Source organism: Vespula vulgaris, chromosome 9 (genome assembly GCF_905475345.1).
Source record: "Vespula vulgaris chromosome 9, iyVesVulg1.1, whole genome shotgun sequence".
Taxonomy (NCBI): Eukaryota; Metazoa; Arthropoda; class Insecta; order Hymenoptera; family Vespidae; genus Vespula; species Vespula vulgaris.
This window is the reverse complement of record NC_066594.1, coordinates 8,497,908-8,515,315: the sequence shown is the minus strand read 5'-3', so window position 1 is coordinate 8,515,315 and position 17,408 is coordinate 8,497,908. Positions and strand designations below refer to the sequence as shown.

Genomic DNA, 17,408 nt, shown 5'->3' with positions numbered 1-17,408 from the left:
ATCCTCTCATTAAGTATAACGGTACTTCGTACGGTAGATAAATCTGAAAGAAAAATGTCAGCAGCTTTGTATACGATATACGTCTTATTCCTTGTAACAAAGAAAGTTAGATAAGGATAAAGGATCGTACTTACAACATATTTATTTGTAATATTTTAGTAATATACTCCTTAGTGTAGACATATATTTATATCGTATGGCAGCATATTATTATGACATTTTTTTTTTTCAATATAGGTAAGGTGACTGACAGAACAATTCATCTTTTATTATTCGCGGTTCGGGAAACGACATTGTTAATTTCACTTTCTTTCGAAGCGTTCGTTTACATTCGTCATTTCGCATTAACACGGTTTGCGTTCATTCTCTCTCATTCTCGCGCACGCACGATTCACGCAGACTCACGCTCGCTCTCGCGCCAAAAGATCGTACGAATCAAAGATCGTTTGCAGTCGTTTCTCGATAACCGTGGATCGGCCAATGCTATGATCCTCCAAGAATTTTTTATTTTCTTAAATAAACCTCAATCTCGATTAGATATCGAGTGGATTCAGCTCGTTGCACGCTCATTTGCCGCAGGCGTTACACGCTCATCGACCGCACGTGCGAACCGGCGTTTAATAATAATAATAATAATGATGATGATGATGATGATGATGATGATGATGATAATAATAATAATAAAAGTAATGATGATAATAATAATGATGACGACGACGACGACGATGATGATGATGATAATAATAATGATAATAATAATAATGACGATGACGACGACGACGACGACAAGGACGATGACGACGACGACGACGACGACGACGACGACGACGACGACGACGACGACGACGACAACGACGATGATGATGATGACGATGATGATGATGATGATGATGGTGGTGATGATGATGATGACGACGATGACGATGACGATGATGATGACGATGATGATAGTAACCATAATACTAATATTAATAATAATAATAGTAATGATAATGACAATGACGACGACGACGACGACGACGGCGGCGACGACGACGACGACGACGACGACGACGACGACGACGACGACGACGACGACGACGACGACGACGACGACGACGACGACGACGACGACGACGACGACGACGATATAATAATTTTTATTATGATATAGTCGTATATTATGTTCGTAACATTATCTCATACTTACTTGCCTAGTTAAAATATCAATATACATTATAATATACTCTAGTAACGATAATGCAACGTCATTAATTTATTATACTTTGCAACTTAGAAAAATAGTCCTGGCTAAGCGTGATCGTATTTCGCGACGACGTGCCTGATCGCTGCGGATCGTGATCGAAAATGAAACAAGAGGCTTATACACGTGTATAACACGTGTAATCTCTCGACGAATAAAGATCCGCGGATGGAAAATATTATTTTGGGATTCACTTTTTAATTGACTAGAATACACACGCACACATACATATATGTATATATCTTTTCTTTGTTCTTTTTTTTTTCTTTTCCATCGAATTGTCGATAAAGAGCGACAGCGAATCTTACGTTCCGATAAAGTTCGGTCAAAGCTAAACACGAATGCAATCGTCGTTTTGTCCGTTTATCTCATACGTGGTATAAGATGGGACGAAACCAAGATGCTATTAAGATCGAGGATACAAGATGCGAAAAGCGTTGCGTTTGGCGTTTGAAAACAACGAAACGTTCGCTCGTCTCGAGGAAAAAAGAGAAGGAAAATTCCCCAAGACAGTTCCTTCTTTCATTTTGATTTACCTTCCGCTTGTATCGTCGCTTCTCCATCGTATTAGAAGTTTCCTCGAATTCCTACGCATCGTTATTGATCGTCACGGGTCGCGCGATGCGATCACAGCACAATATAATCTATAAAAACAATTAACGAAACAACGGTAGTACTACCCATTTGAAATTGTTACCTTCTACTATATCTAGTGTTGATTTATAATCGGCTAACCGCTCTACTCATTGACCCATTGACTCTCGCGTTTCGGAGATCGTAACGCGTCCTACAAGTCCCACTTTTCGTTTCCTTTTTTTCTTTCTTCTTTTCTTATTTTTTTCTCGTCTTTTTTACGCGAAAGACCTACACCTCTTGTGCTTTTGGCTCGATGCAATCGGCGTTATTCTATAAGCTCGCTTCTAAATAACAATGAGAAAACAATAAAACGTCGTACGAACGAGGGACGTCGTTTTCGCACAAACGAGCGCGCTATGTAAGAGGGAGGAAAGAGATTTACGAACGAAAAGAAGATTTCTTTTCCTTTGTAATAGCGATACTCGATAGAGAAGAAAGGAGCGAAAGAAGGAAAAACTTGTTTTGAGAATCGTTGGAATGAAAAAGTTGGAAGGGGGCTCCTCGTATTCAACGATAAGGCTGAACGCTCTCGACTTAGAATTGACACTTTTGTTTTCTATTTTTCGTCGTTCATCGTTCGTCGTTAGAGGATCCAACGCGTACTCGTTTCTCTCATCTACGTTCGTACGTATAACGTTGAATCGTATGCGCTTTATCCCTCGGCAGATATCATTCGTAAATCGCTTTTGTAATGCTTTCGTATCAGTGAAACGGTTCGCATAAGCGGTCGATTGACGCAACGACGAGCGCAAGCCGGCGTAAAAACGCATTACAACGCTAATATATCGACACACTACTATAGTTTGATAATAACTACTGGCTTGATATAGCGATCAACGATAGTCGTCTTTTTTGTCAATTTTTTTACCTTCCTCTACGCGAGCATAAGGTACAACGCAAGTTCTTCGCTTATGCGCACGCCCTTTCCTCTTCCTCTTTCCCTTCTCTTTTCTTCTCTTTTTGCTTTTTTCTATTTTTTTAATTCTTTATTCGTTTCTTTTCTTTAACGCGCGCGCGTGTATGTATGCGCGTCTCTCTCTCTCTCTTTGTGTGTGTGAGTGCGCGCGCGCGTGCCATTTATCATAGAAATCTTAAATCCAAGTAAAATCGTAAACGTCAGGTCAATAATATTTATCTAAACGCAATGATAATAATAATCTCGATTATTGTGTAAATACTGATGGATATACCTGTCGCCATTCACGTTGCATCACCCTCTATAATTCTGCTTATTATTTTCGTAGTATTTATATCTCCGCATTTTCAATATATATATTTATGTATATATATATATATATATATATTCAATCATTTATTTCTGTATTTATTCATTTGTTTTTTCTTACTCTCTCTCTCTCTCCCCCTCTCTCTCTCCCCGCTCCTATCTTTTCATCGTTTAATTAAATATATTTATAGACTTAGAATTCTCAATTTCCGAACGATATCTAATCGATCCGGTCTCGTAATTTCTAATCCTTTCTTTTCTCTATTTCTCTTTTTGGCTTCTTTTTTTATCTCACGGTGAGATCCTTAAGAAGCGTGTAACTTTTTTAGGCGTCGATTACACGCGCGATTTCGAGGATCCGTCGCGATACGCTGCGTTTAAGATTTTGACGCGATGTTATGGATCGCAAAGAAAAAAATTGTAAGAAAAATATGAAGGTGAGAAAGCGTGATTTATAGCGTGCTCGCGTAAGATTTAAATGGAAAGTCGATAGGAGCACGTAAACGTTCTCGTCGTCTCGCTTGTAATAAACGCCTTCGTGATTTCGTTTGATGATAGTGTACGATACAACGCAGCCTGTGATTACGTTCCAAGTTTGCATTTTTTGTAACAAAGAGTAATAGTTCCTAATTGTTTTCGTAAGCATCAATATGCTGTCTTTTCTTAGACGATGATATTACGACGACGATGGAATGTTTCGTGCATCGATATATCACTGTAGAAGTATAATGATTATTTCTTATAATTAAGAGTCAGACTTGTATGTACATAGCACGTTGCGAAGAGAGAAGACATCGACACGACGTTTGTCGCGAATGACAATCGATCCTAATAATAAGAAAGAGACACAAGCTTCTATGCGATTGGATTAGCGACGATATAATTTCATATTTGTCGAAGGTATTAAAGACGAAGACGAAGACGAAGAGAGTCGGCCGATAGGAGAAATTTCTAACTTTCTTCTATTACTCGAATTGAAATAATAAAATAAATGGAAGGGATCTAAAGAAATGTCAATGTGTGTATAAATGCATAAGGGCGTATCGCTTAGACGGTCACTACGCATTTATATACGTCGCAAGTACTTACGTGTATAATCCGCGCGAGAAAACGGTCGTACAGATCAGAATAAACTATGAGATCTTTCTAAATTAGGAGATCGAGAGAAAGACGCGACGCGACAGGAGAGGCAAGCTCTTTCTTATTACCGTCGTAATGTCACTAGACAAAACGACGATCTTCTTCAAGATCGTCGGCTTTTAATTTAATCCAACTACGGGTCGTCATTTTCTGACTTGTCGATGAAGAAAAGAAAACACATTCTTCGTTATATTTTACGGCCGACACGTGCGTTTTTTTTTTTACGCGAGAACGTTCACTCGGTAGGTATATATTATTGTTAAACCGATGAAACGATCTTAATAAAAATAAAAAATTAATCTTAATAAAATATAACGGCCGAGGTGTAAAGAATTGCCGTTTGCATTTCTGTTGACGTAACGAAGCGCCTAATATCGTTAAAAGTAGTCTACGTATCGCAACGTTATCCTTTCGTTAAAACGTCTCTTAATGCGATATTGCTGTTCAACGACGGCAGTACAGTCTGATGAACTGCGATGCTGAGAATGAATTGTCTTGAAAATATTGCCAATGTACATTATCGTTATGCTAACGAGGCTTATTTATGTTGTGCCAGTTGTAGCACCATTAGGAAAATACGTCTACGAGTTCTATGCACTTTGTGATTCGTGCAATGATAAATGGATATTTGTGATTTTGATAAATGGATATGTCGAGAGAAATTAAGACATGATCGTGCCCATACCCTTCTTCTTCCCTCTTGAGAAATATCTAAACGTAAGCATTTTGGTTTTAATTAGAATTATCGTAAATTTATTGCCTTCTATTCGAATCTTATAGATCAGTTTTTCGATCGCATGAAACGCATTCTAGATTTTTAGATTCGGTTCGGTTCCTCGTCTTGTTTTTGAGAAATGGATAATACCTAAATGAAAACGTGTTAAAACTAACGTTTTTTTTTACTTTTCCAACCATCAACGAATAATCAACGGTCTTTTATTCCAAAATAATAGCTATAATCTAAACTATAAGCCGTAGTATTGAAATCGAAATCGTACGTAGCACGGATAAGCCGATAATTGAGTATGAAATAGTAACGTACCGTTTTAACGAGACGGTCTCGAAGCGTGTCAATTATAAACGTTCGAAAATGATAAGCGAACGACAGTTCTATCGTCTAAGTAAATGAATACGAGGCGCAAAAAAAGAGATTTTGATCCGACGCGACGCGGAATACCGATATGCGTTTTTCCGGATTATCATGGGTATTATGTCGAAACTACGACTAATTCTACAAGCGTGTCTTTTATTTATCCTGACTATTTCGAAACGTTACTCGTTTCTTTACGCGTTACTAAAGTTATAGGAGGCCTGTCGGATCTTTTTTTAACTTTTATTCTCGCGCGCTTTCTTTTTTTTTCCTTTTCTTTTTTTTCCTTTTCCTTTTTTTTTCTTTTTTTCTTTTTTCTTCCTCGCGAAATCTTCTATCGCGAAATTTGCACCGCTATCGGGTTAAAGAATTTTCTTCGTAGGCCTGTCTTCCTCGCTTCCACCTGTAATTCCTCCGTGATATGTAGGATCATGGCTTTGTGTATGAAAGCATCGATGACTTATCTATTATGTCCCGCTCTCGATGTACGACGGCGATTAAACTAGCACGAGTATTAATTAGCTCGACTTGACTCGATTGACGCTGTTATCGCGCGAAACAACGTACGTAAAAATGGCTTTAAACTTTGGAGATACGCGGATAACGGTCGTACGATACGGCCAATTAACGTACAGGAATGAATCGACAGGCGGATAGAAAAACAAAAGGGAGATGAATCGTATCGGCTCGAATAAGAACACGGGTAAGCCAGATCTGATTGGTGATGTAGCTCGATCTTTTTTAATAATTTGGGCGAGTTCAAAATAGTCCGCGCGTAAAGGCATAACAACGCGATACGATAAACGCAACGGAACGATTCAATAATAGCCGAAACGTTTACTTTGAAAAGATCGGGCTGGCCGATGTTCAGTCGCATTATTAAAACTCATGCGGGAGATATGTGCGAACACTCGTGTAGATCGATGCGTGTATCGACGTTAAATCGGCATCGATACACGATTACAGTACTGACAATGGAACATATTCGCTTGTATTTCATCGCTTTAAATTTATATCGCATTTCGATCGACGCGAGAGAAAACACAAGGTGCTTTCGCATAGGTGATCGAACGAAAAAGGAGATCCTTTTAAATATGTTCCTTTGTAAGTAGCAGGATGAACGAGGTGCATATTTCTTATTTACAAGCTGACTTCTTTCGCGAACATTCATTCTAAACGCGTTTCACTTTTCCTTTTCTTTCATTTTCAAATTTGTTTCCTACTCGACCGCGTATAACTCGTTAATTATAGTTCTTTCCTATTATTGTTTTTTAACTATGTACAAATGTGTGCGCGTGTACGTGTGAGCGTGCGTGTGCGTGTGCGTGTGCGTGTGCGTGTACGTGTGCGTGCACGTGTGCGTGCGTGCTTGCGTGCGTGCGTGCGTGCGTGCGTGCGTGCGTGCGTGCGTGCATATGTGTGTTTAGTTGGTCGCTCGGAATAATTTAGCAACGAGTTTCGAGAAATAAGCCAGCCATCCTCCGTTTAGAAATCCTCGAAAATGTTGCTCGAAACTCTAAACTTACAAGAGTTCTTTTCTTATTTTCTCTCTTTTACTAAATCTTCGTGACGAGATTTGATTTACCTAATAATAATGTCTCTGACCTTTTACATATACCTATATACATATATAATCGTAAGTCTACCGTGTGCTTGTATCATCTGTCTAGGGTCATCGAAAGGGATCAGAGGTAAAGATATTATTTTGGTTTGTTTTGGCGAATAGCTAATCTACGATCGTCGCGTTCGATGACTCGAGGAATTCGACTCGCGAATTTTCTCGTTCGTTTGCGTATGCTTGAAATTTCTTCGTATTCTTCGATTTTCGGAAGAATGATGGAAGAACAACGTAAATCATAGCCAACGATAAGCTAGACAAGAATCGCCTCGAAGTTTTGAAGGGACCTTACAAACAGCAGTAAGATCGAATACGAGTAATGTTCCGTTATTTCGATTGATTGTACGACCGTTGAAAAAACATTCGAACGATATAAACATCCTTTTACGTTTGGTCTTCTACTTAATAGATCTGCTACTTATAAGATAATCGTAACAGGTATATTTGTCAAGTTTACGAAGTGTCCCATATCCTTTTGCGCAACGTTCTTTCGGTCGATTAAGAAATGTCGATCGCGTATCTCGATATACGGTCTGACAGAAACGTCGTGACGATTCCGATCGTCTTTAGAAAAGGATTTAAACTATACGTACGGTATATAAACGTCAAAGTTTCGTACAATTATAATCGTTTACATATGAAATATTTGCTGAACCAGCGCGCGGAAGAAGTATCTATCTCGCGCCGTTAACCTATACGTCTCGATTCTAACTTATAGAATAATCATTGCAAAACTCTTTGTTCCTCTCTCTCCCTCCCTCCCTCCCTCCCCCCCTCTCTCTCTCTCGCTTAATTTTTTTTTGCTTAGAAAGTTTTCAATATGACAAATATGGTCCATCGAATAGGTATGTATAAGTTATATAGTCATAAAACTCGACGGCGCCAAAAGCCTGGCTTCGTGACTGTATTTGAACACTCGTTGAACAATGTAACGATATAAAAATAGAGAGCAAATGTAATGCTGGACCGCGTATCTTTGCGTGTGCGATAGTGTGTGTATGTATGTATGTACGCTTTCGCGTTCGCTTACGCAGTGTAATATGGTTGCATCGAAGTCTCAATGAGGATCTAATGAAATGGATAACGATTAGATACGAAAGTTAGCGATTTAACGAGCAGTCTCTCGTTTCATTTGTGCCCTTCCGACCAACTCGGATTTCTTGTACGATATCGATCGTGTTAATGTGCCTTTCATTTCTATTATACGAGTATAGTAGAACGCGAATGAAATTTTGTATAACGGTATAAAAAAGAGACGTAAAAAAATCAGTAGGCACGTATGTTGCGTACCTTCGTGCCTAGAATAGAATATTGGAATAGTACGTTAGTAAGAAAAAGAAGCTCTGGTATACACGTAAGTTATAGACGCAAGCAGCCAGTCAGGAAACCAAGCCTTCGCGTCACTTTAACGCGGATTCATCCAAAGGGATGCACCGTTTGTGCGATCGCGCACAAGGTGATCGAGTTAATAGTGCAAGCATATTAACGCCAAACTCTTTCATTTTCTTTGCGAATATATGCTCTTTGCAACGATAGCATGCTCGCTCGTTTATTTCAGAAGAATTCACCTCGCCTCTATGTACGTATTTATTTCTTTTTCTATTAATCCTCTATATTTCTCCGCCCTTGATTGCATGTCTTTCTTTAATCTCGAAGAGGTATTCTTTAATACAGAAGAACGAACGTATGCGACGATAAAACGCGTGACTCTCGAATACGCAATACGTGTTTCTTACTCGTCTCGAAACTAATAGCACGATAATTAATCAATCAATTAATTAAGTAAGTAAGTACATACTTCCTTCGTTGTGAATACGCAGCGATCGACGATATTTCTTTGTACGATAAAGCTTTATAGTTAATACGTTATTATTAGTGTTACGAGAAGTTCCCTTCTTTCTTCCGTTCTATTTTCTTTTCCTAATCCCGTTTCGCACTCGTCCCGGAAACACCCGTTCGACTCGATTCGTCGTCAAAAGTTGTTCGTCGTTTCTGAAAAAGGCAGAGAGTCCTCTCGCTCGACGATTCGTCTCGTAAAGGTAAAGAAACAAAGTCGGAGAATGGAAAAAACGCGGATGCGAGTACGTACAGACGGAGGAAAGAACGCAGCAATGAAAAGTACGATGAAGAGTACGAGCCCCGTACACCGATTCCGTGTTAAAGGGGTGAAGACCAACGGGTTATTTTTACAAACGATACGACGACTCTCGAAGGAATTTCTCTGTTTCCTTTATTTATTTTTCTAATCCAGTTTGTGACGATTCGTAGATCGAGATCAAAGTTTTCTTCGGTTAAAGTTACGATAGTTCGAAGTGAATAAGAAAGAGGAGAAATCACGTTCCATCTTTTTTTCGTTTTTTCCTTTTTTCCTTTTTTTTCTTCTTTTTTCTTTTTTTTCTTTCTTTTCTTTTCTTTTCTTTTCTCCCGCAGACACGAGCGGTCGTATCGACGGTCAAGCGATTTTCAACGGTCGATCTACGAGCCACTAGCCATATCCTAGATCCCGTCGAGCGACGCGTATCGGGCCTCCTTAAATTTTAATCAGTATATACGAAGGTATTAGATATAACAACAGTCAAGTTATATATAAAATTACGGCAGTGTGCTTTCACGTATAATAATTAATATTACTCGCTCTCTCTCTCTCTCTCTCTCGCTCTCTCTCTCTCTCTCTCTCTCTCTCTCTCTCTCTCTCTCTCTCTCTCTCCGACCTTACATTCGAATTATTTACTTTATTACTAAAGTCAGGACGGCGAGGAACGCTGGATACCATTTTTAGAGAGCAACGGTCGTTCGATCGATCGCATCGTTTAATATACCGATATAAAGGGCACTTCGATCAAACTAGACGGAATTATCCGTCGAAAATGGACCGACCCGTGAAATCTTTGATTTAAATCACCGGTGGGAAAGAAAAACGAGGAGGATCGAAAAGCAATCGTTCTGCTCCAAGTAATAAAGATAATCGGTTTTAACGGGTCAGACCGTAGAAAATAATGGGAAATATTTTCTACGGCATCGCTTATGAAATCAATAGAAAATGATATTTTCGTTTGATCACCGTACGTCTTCACGTTGCGCGTCGCGACAGTCGTTCAACGGTCGGCCAAGATAATCTCGCGCGTCGATCCTTTATATAGGTAGCGATGAAGAAAGAATTGCTTTCTTGATTTTTCATTTCTTCGATTGTTTCGAGTGGTCGTCGCCGTCTTCGACGTCATTAAATACCGCAAAATTCAGAATTATCAATTCCTATGTCCCGAACGAGGAGTACTTAACGATCTAGCTATACGATATAACGATTTTCAAACGAACGACGCGTTAGACGCTAAAAAGGGAGAGGGACCTCCTCCGGAGCGACGCAAAGCCGATTCTGCTTCGTAAAATCGATTCTACGATAAAAAAGAAAAAAAAAAAAAAGAAAAACAAATCGATGTCGTCGGATAATCAATTTCCGAAGATACGAATAAGTACTACATACCCATTACGGAGAATCTAAATACGATGGCAATTCCTTCTCTCCTCGAACTATCGATGAAACATGAAGCAGTCAAAAATGTCCGGTACCCGGCATTTCCTCGCTCACGCACGTAGAAAAAACGATAGGCAGTCATATACGATCGGACGAGGGCTGGGCATTTTCTGCGCGGGGCTCTTGGGTTAAGGGATTGAAAGGGCGACTGTCGATACGACTAAATTTATGCGATTTTACGATATACTCAGCCTATACAATGTTTTTGCGACGAATAGTCTTCGTGTCAAACAACTTTGTCGTCCTCTCTACTATCGCGATCGTCGCGATCGCGTTGTAAAATTACCTGTGCGGGAAAAACAGAACGGATACACGATGTGTCGCGTCTGTGTACGGTGATGGGGGTCGATGTGTCCTCTGTATCTCCGTGTGTTTACGTTTATACATAATATATCTCAGTGCTTTATCCCGGACACGTAACGAGCGAAGCTAAGATATCAGCTATAATATTACATAACGTTTAACGCGTAGGAAGTTTTAACTTATTCTTTCTTTATTTTTTATTCTTATTTTCGATCCTCGATCGTTCGTGTCCTCGTTCCGGATCTTTCGCGCATCCCACGTATCGCGACTATCGATAATATCATATTATTCGCAATTTACGATGTCGTATAGTTTCATTTTAGAGATACTTTTTATCTTGTTATCTATCTGTCATTCAGCCGCTCACCCGGTCACCCGTTCACTCTCTCTCTCTCTCTCTCTCTCTCTCTCTCGCTCGCTCTCTTTTTCGCTCTACTTGCCCCTTTTTTATAGTTTTACAATTTTAGATGAACGATAATACTGGCTATTGTTTCTTCTTTTATGTTTAAAATTATATATATATATTTATATATATATATATATGCATATGTATATATGTATATATGTATGTATGTATATATGTAAATATTATTTAATCGTAGCGCTTTACTCGTAATTATTATCGTTTTTTCAGTGAGTTCTCACACATGACGCACCGCCCTTCTTCGTATTCCATTATCTATCGTCAACATTTGCATAGAACGCGTCGCGATGTTATCGATGGTGGTGTATACCTGTGCGATGCAGGCGCATTCCCGCATGTTTTGGCTGATTCTTTCATATTTTTATTTTGCAATTTTTTCATCGACATAGCATGCGTTCGCGATTCTTTCGATATCTCTGTAGCGGCCCTTTTTATATGTATTCTGGTATGTATAATATTATTTTTCTTATGTATAACATGTACATGTACTATATATAAATAAATATATATACACACGCGCACGCACGCACGCACGCACGCACGCACACGCACAGACACATATTTATAGATATAGATATAGATCTGTATATATGCATATATTTATAGAGATCTATATAAATACTATATATTTATACATAGTACATATAGATTCAATGATGTATACCGTTAGTAGTTGTCTGTTTTTTGTTTGTATACGAGGGCTAACTAACGCTACAAGTAATAATCTTTTATCAAAAGCACATGTATATCGTGACTAGTCTACATATGTATATATAACATGTGTATAATAGTATATTGTATATAAACCGACCATTATGTATGTCACGTTGTATTATTTCTTTCTGCTTACGCTTTTCTCTCGGGTGTTTGCAGAGTGTGTGTGTGTGTGTGTGTGTGTGGAATGGGAGGATCTGTATGCCTGGATCTATACGCGTATACGCTTATCGTAATGGTGTGGCTGGAGTGGGAAAGGTTTGTGTTATCTCGCATTTGTTAATCATTTCTTTCGTGCTTTATCGAACTCGTTGTTGTCGACGCGAATTTGTTTTCATACACGAACGATACGGAAAGATTTCGCTCGACAAAGAAGAAACCACCGGTTGCGTATAATAGCAGCTTGTATCTTTATCAAGGCTCGCTGCAAAGTTTTGTAAATCGTTAATTTTTCTCTTTTTACATTGTTCTATCGGAGCAAAATATCCATCGAATTGCCTTTCGACGATCCCTTTTCTGTAACTCCTATCGTCGAGTACTCTTGTTTTCTGTCTCCAAGACAGCGCTGTCATTCGATCAAGATTATAAAAACGAAAAAAAAAAATATACAGATATACAGGAATAAGAAAAGAAAGAGTAGACCTTTCTAACTGGAAATAAATCCGTTTTTAACGTTTAAACTCTTTCTTTGCCTCCTCTTATTTCTAGTTTATCGCTTTTCTTTTTTATATCGATAGGCGTGCTTTAAAAGCTTCTCACTCTCGCTCGAAATATTTTCATTTGTCATTTGTCTATTTATCGTTACAACGGCGAGATCACGAAGCTGCACGAATCTCGAGTAAAGTTAGGAACGTCGGTTCTAGTTGGGAAAGAATATTCGCTATGGTCCTATCGGTTTGCGTTAACGTTTCTAATTGCTTTGACAATCGCCTACGACCGTCCTCCGTATCGTGGCTCGATCGATGCTTTTAACCCAAAACTGCTCGATATCAAGCGGGACCTCGTTACGTTATCGAATAAACGATATAAATATCAAAATATGAAAACTATCCAACAAAGTGGTAACGATCTGTTGTACGGTTTCTAACTCGCCTTGGAATTACCAAGTTCGTAAGCACAGATGCAATACCGAACAATTATATTCTACGTCGATAGTATCGAGAGATCGATAGCTGACTCGGCACGTTAAATCGCGGTCGTCGATCGGTACGATCGATCAAAGACGCAGGCGAGTCGCGTTGTTACATCGCACGTGCCTTTCTAATCGTTCGAAATTATGAAAGGGATTCTTCAATGGAATGCGCCGCGCTCGCGAGTTTGTCTATCCAAATAGAAATCTATGCATTTATTTTGAGTGGTTGTCGAAAGTGGTACTCTCTCCCTCTCCCCCACTCTGCACATATCGGCGATAAATCATACAACGAGTAAGATGCAGCTCTTGTTAATTTAACCGGAAACGAAAAATAGATCCAACGGAAAGAGGATACTTTTAACATTCCCCGCCGAGAGAAATTTCTGAGGCAACGTGCGACGAGATCAGTTGGAAAGATCGTCGACGAGGGAAAGACGATCGTCGAAATGGTCGAAACCGTCGAACTCGCGAATAAAAAGGCCAGAAAACATCGACAGAGATCCGTTACGAGCACGGTGTTATTTTATTTGTGTTCTATTTATACGGCTAGTCTATCATTTGCTCGAACGAAGCATGGTTCTCACTCGCGCTCATTCCGTTTACTCACTGCGCGACGCATCTCGTCAACGTTCGATGGTTTCCGCTCGCAACCACCCCTGATTAATGGCTCGTTTTCGGAAGTTGTTGTTGCTGTTGCTGTTGTTGTCGCTGTTGCTGTTGCTGATGGCGATCCTCGTCGCTTGCCTCGACGTCTCCTTCGACACCTTTCTCGGGCTCTTCCAAGATACGGGTCTCCTCCGTGTCGACGCTGCTCGTAGGCGTCATTTGTTCGGTCGCGATCGCCCTCGCGCCCGCGCCCACACCCGAACCCGCACCCGCACCCGCTATGATCGAGCCAACGCTCGAGCCAGCCGTCGTTGCAGCAGTTTCCCCGACCTTCTCAAATCCCAAACCCCCCAGGAGGCTCTTGTCAATCGGCTCCGGCGAGGCTTCCGACTCCTCGCTGCTAGGTGAACCGGGAGACGAGACTATCACCTACGCAAGCGGACGCAATCGCCCCCGAAAATGTTTCTCTTATTTCGTTATTTTTCCATCCTCGATTCTCCCTTTTCTCTTCGTTCAAAACCTTCAAAGAGATCTGACCGGTCCGATTACACTTTCTCTTCCCTTTGCTTTTTAATCGTTAAACGAGATCAAAAGAGACGTTTCATTGATCAAGCTCGGTATCCTTTCTGTTACTGGATTTCTCACAAAGTATTTCCTCTTTTTCGCGTTTTTAATCAAACGGCTAATGCGTTACAACCAAACACCAAATAATCGATCAAATTGGACTTTGTTCAATGAATTTCCTCGATCAACGGAATTAACAGAACTTTCAAAGCTGATACTAAAGCTCGCGTATAAAGAATAAAATTACGTTCGTATTGGTGCATCGTCTGGTACCGTCAAAAGTCAAACCCATCCTCTCCTCCCACGCTTGCGTCTATCCGACGAACGTACCGATTATTTGTTATCGACAGATGTAATATCATCGATAAACATAATTTTTTATCGAAAAGAAACGAAAAGAAGGAAAAAGAAATAAATAAGTAAATGAAAGGAAAAAGAGAAAAAGGAGAGAAGAGAAAAATATCTAATTGCCGTTTACGATAATAAGAAGCGGCTTCAACGTCGTTTCAACGTTCGAATTTACAAAATCGGAAATGGAGCAATCGATCGATATTTTGTGGTTACCAAAGAATCGATGGGATAAGCGCTCTTCACTACAAACTTTTTTGGCGACGAGAGGTACGCTTTTCATTCCTACGAATTCGCACTTTATACCAAATACAGATGCTTTACGAGGCAGTGGTTCATCAAGATGGTTATCAAGGATGAACGACGTCGAGTATGATTTAAGAGTGAGTTGCGCAAACTCGATCGATTCTCCGACATCTGAATTGAGCCATGCACGTGATCGTAAAGTAATTAGCGGATGAAAATATGAATGAAAATGATGACGGTGATAATGGTAATAACGATAACAAGGACAACAACGGCAGTAAAAATAATAACGATGACGATGATGACGATGACGATGATAAAACAATAATAAGAATAATGATAATAATAATAATAATAATAATAGTAGTAATAGTGATAGTAATAGTAATAGTAATAATAATAATATCAACAAGTGTCAACGACAACAACAACGATGATGATAATAACCATGACGATGGTAATAATAATGATAACAACGATAACAACAACAACAACAACAACAACAACGACGACAATAATAATAATGATGATGATGATGATGATGATGATAAAAAAAATAATAATAATAATAGTAATAGTAATAGTATTGATAATAATAATAACAGTAGTAATAATAATAATAATAATGATAATAATAATAATAATAATAATGATAATAATAATGATAATGATAATAATAATAATACCTGTGCAAGAAGCGGCGTCTCTGTACTGTTAGCGGTTTGGTAGAGCCGGCAATTTGCGCTTGCTCTGAAGAATACGTGCCCAAACGAAAAAAGATAAAGAAGACAACGTAAATCGTCACTATAATCGAAAAACGTCGAAACTATAGACGCAAAAGGAAATCATAGCGCCGCGCGACGAATAGGTATCTCCTCTTTTATGCTGACAAAATTGATTCGTACAGAACTGACATCGAGACATGCACGAAGGTATTTTGCATAAACACGTAAGGTATGCAAAATAAATGAGTGATCTAAAATTCGCGCAAAATGTTATGCGAGTGATTTATTACGAATGATATACTTTGGTGCGCAGCAGCTAAATAAATGTGTGTATAGAACATTTTGCAAAGCGAGTGATCGAGAAAATACGTATATATGTACAATAGTTTTTGGTCCATTCGCCAGATATTTACCGACAGGATATTTACACGATCGTTTAACCTAAATAAGTGTAGAAGAAATGTTTCGAACGGCATAGATCGTTCGCATGCGCGCTAAACAATAGTGAGAACAACACAGCGAGAGAAGAAAAGAGAGCGGAAGGAGTAGTAGCGTGGTGGAAAGATCATTGGTAATTATCGTGCTACTGCGCTCCAAACAGATTGCGAATCGTCGAGAATAATGACCGATAGAAAATCGCCTAATGATCGATGAAAGCACTTATTGTTAAGCGGATGAACGTCGTTGGAATATTTCTTTGATATATTCTTCATTCGAGAATAAAATGGTTTGTATGGTTAATATGTTTTTTTTCTTTGAGCGCTAAATGATTGAAAGTTTACCGGAACGTTGGCTTCGAATGAAATTCGTAATGCGTTTGCGCAGCTGATTCACGGAGCTGATTCAGTGCCAGAAAATCGACCTTTTCTTTTTTACTAGGTAATAGTATTTCAAACATGATTAACATTTATTACGGCCGAACACATCGACGTTAATTGTCTGTGCAACGCACCTGTCGAGGCTTGATTGGCGGCGGCGGAGGCGGACGAATGGAGGGTGCGAGGGCTTCGGCTGCTGTAGTTTGGGGTGGACGATGAAGTGAGGGTGGCTGCTGCCAAAGCAGCCCTGTTCGTCCCAATGTTCCCTGTACCTGTTGTTGTACCTGTTGCTGAACCTGCTGCTGCTGCTGCTGCTGCTGCTGCTGTTGATGATGATGCTGCTGCTCCACTTGCTGCTGACTGTTGCTGTGCTCGATTGCTGGCGTAACTCGAGGAAGCGCTGAACCGACTGAAGAAGTCTTCCGAACTGTCTGTGAAATGAGTGTCTGATTACTCGGCCCTTATTCGTCCTTTTGTTATATCTTTGAAACAACTTTGATTGGAAAAGTATCTTAACGGAAGTAAATGATATCATTACCTGACTTAATTGGCCATATTTCCAAAAGATATTTCAATACAGCGATCGGCTGTTGGAAATCCAACGGAGGACCACCTTCTTCCGAATGTAACATGAGTACTGGTCCAAAACAAACGGCCAAACTCGCTGGTGACATTTTGTTGCATTGAGAAACGACCATTGCCAAATGGTCCAATAAGTAAATCAACGTACACTGCAATCGAAACGTTATCATTTATGTTTGTGCATTTATGTGTCAACATAAGTAAAATATTACGATATATCGTATCATCTTGTTAAACTTACTCTGTTAACTTTAGGTAAACAATCCAATATACTGAACATAAGTTTAGCATTGCCTTGTGGGTCGTCGGGCAAACAAACGGCTAGCGCATCGACCATCATTTGATAGAGACATTTAGTAAAGAGGGGTTCCGGAAGTTCACGCAAATAATCTTTCAGTACGCCTATATCGAAAAACGATCTCGTTTAAACTTTGCCAACAGGCAAGGTTTAACATTGGTGAA

General features: G+C 39.5%; 1 protein-coding gene across 4 annotated transcripts in view; it reads right to left on the bottom strand.

The window, feature by feature from the left end:
* Window positions 1–127: 127 nt before the first annotated feature.
* The window catches only part of LOC127066213 (rho GTPase-activating protein 100F), a 35,818-nt gene continuing 18,537 nt past the window's right edge, over window positions 128–17,408 (bottom strand). The window contains exons 18-22 of one of the 4 annotated variants that reach the window (XM_050999642.1): window positions 17,188–17,348; window positions 16,903–17,095; window positions 16,499–16,795; window positions 15,508–15,571; window positions 13,946–14,092 (exon numbers count right to left, since the gene is read on the bottom strand). In XM_050999642.1, the coding sequence (XP_050855599.1) occupies window positions 14,089–14,092; window positions 15,508–15,571; window positions 16,499–16,795; window positions 16,903–17,095; window positions 17,188–17,348 (719 nt within the window). In that variant the 3' untranslated portion in view covers window positions 13,946–14,088. Of the gene's footprint in view, window positions 14,093–15,507; window positions 15,572–16,498; window positions 16,796–16,902; window positions 17,096–17,187; window positions 17,349–17,408 lie in introns of all 4 variants that reach the window. The other 3 variants (XM_050999643.1, XM_050999641.1, XM_050999644.1) reach the window with 3 other exon arrangements.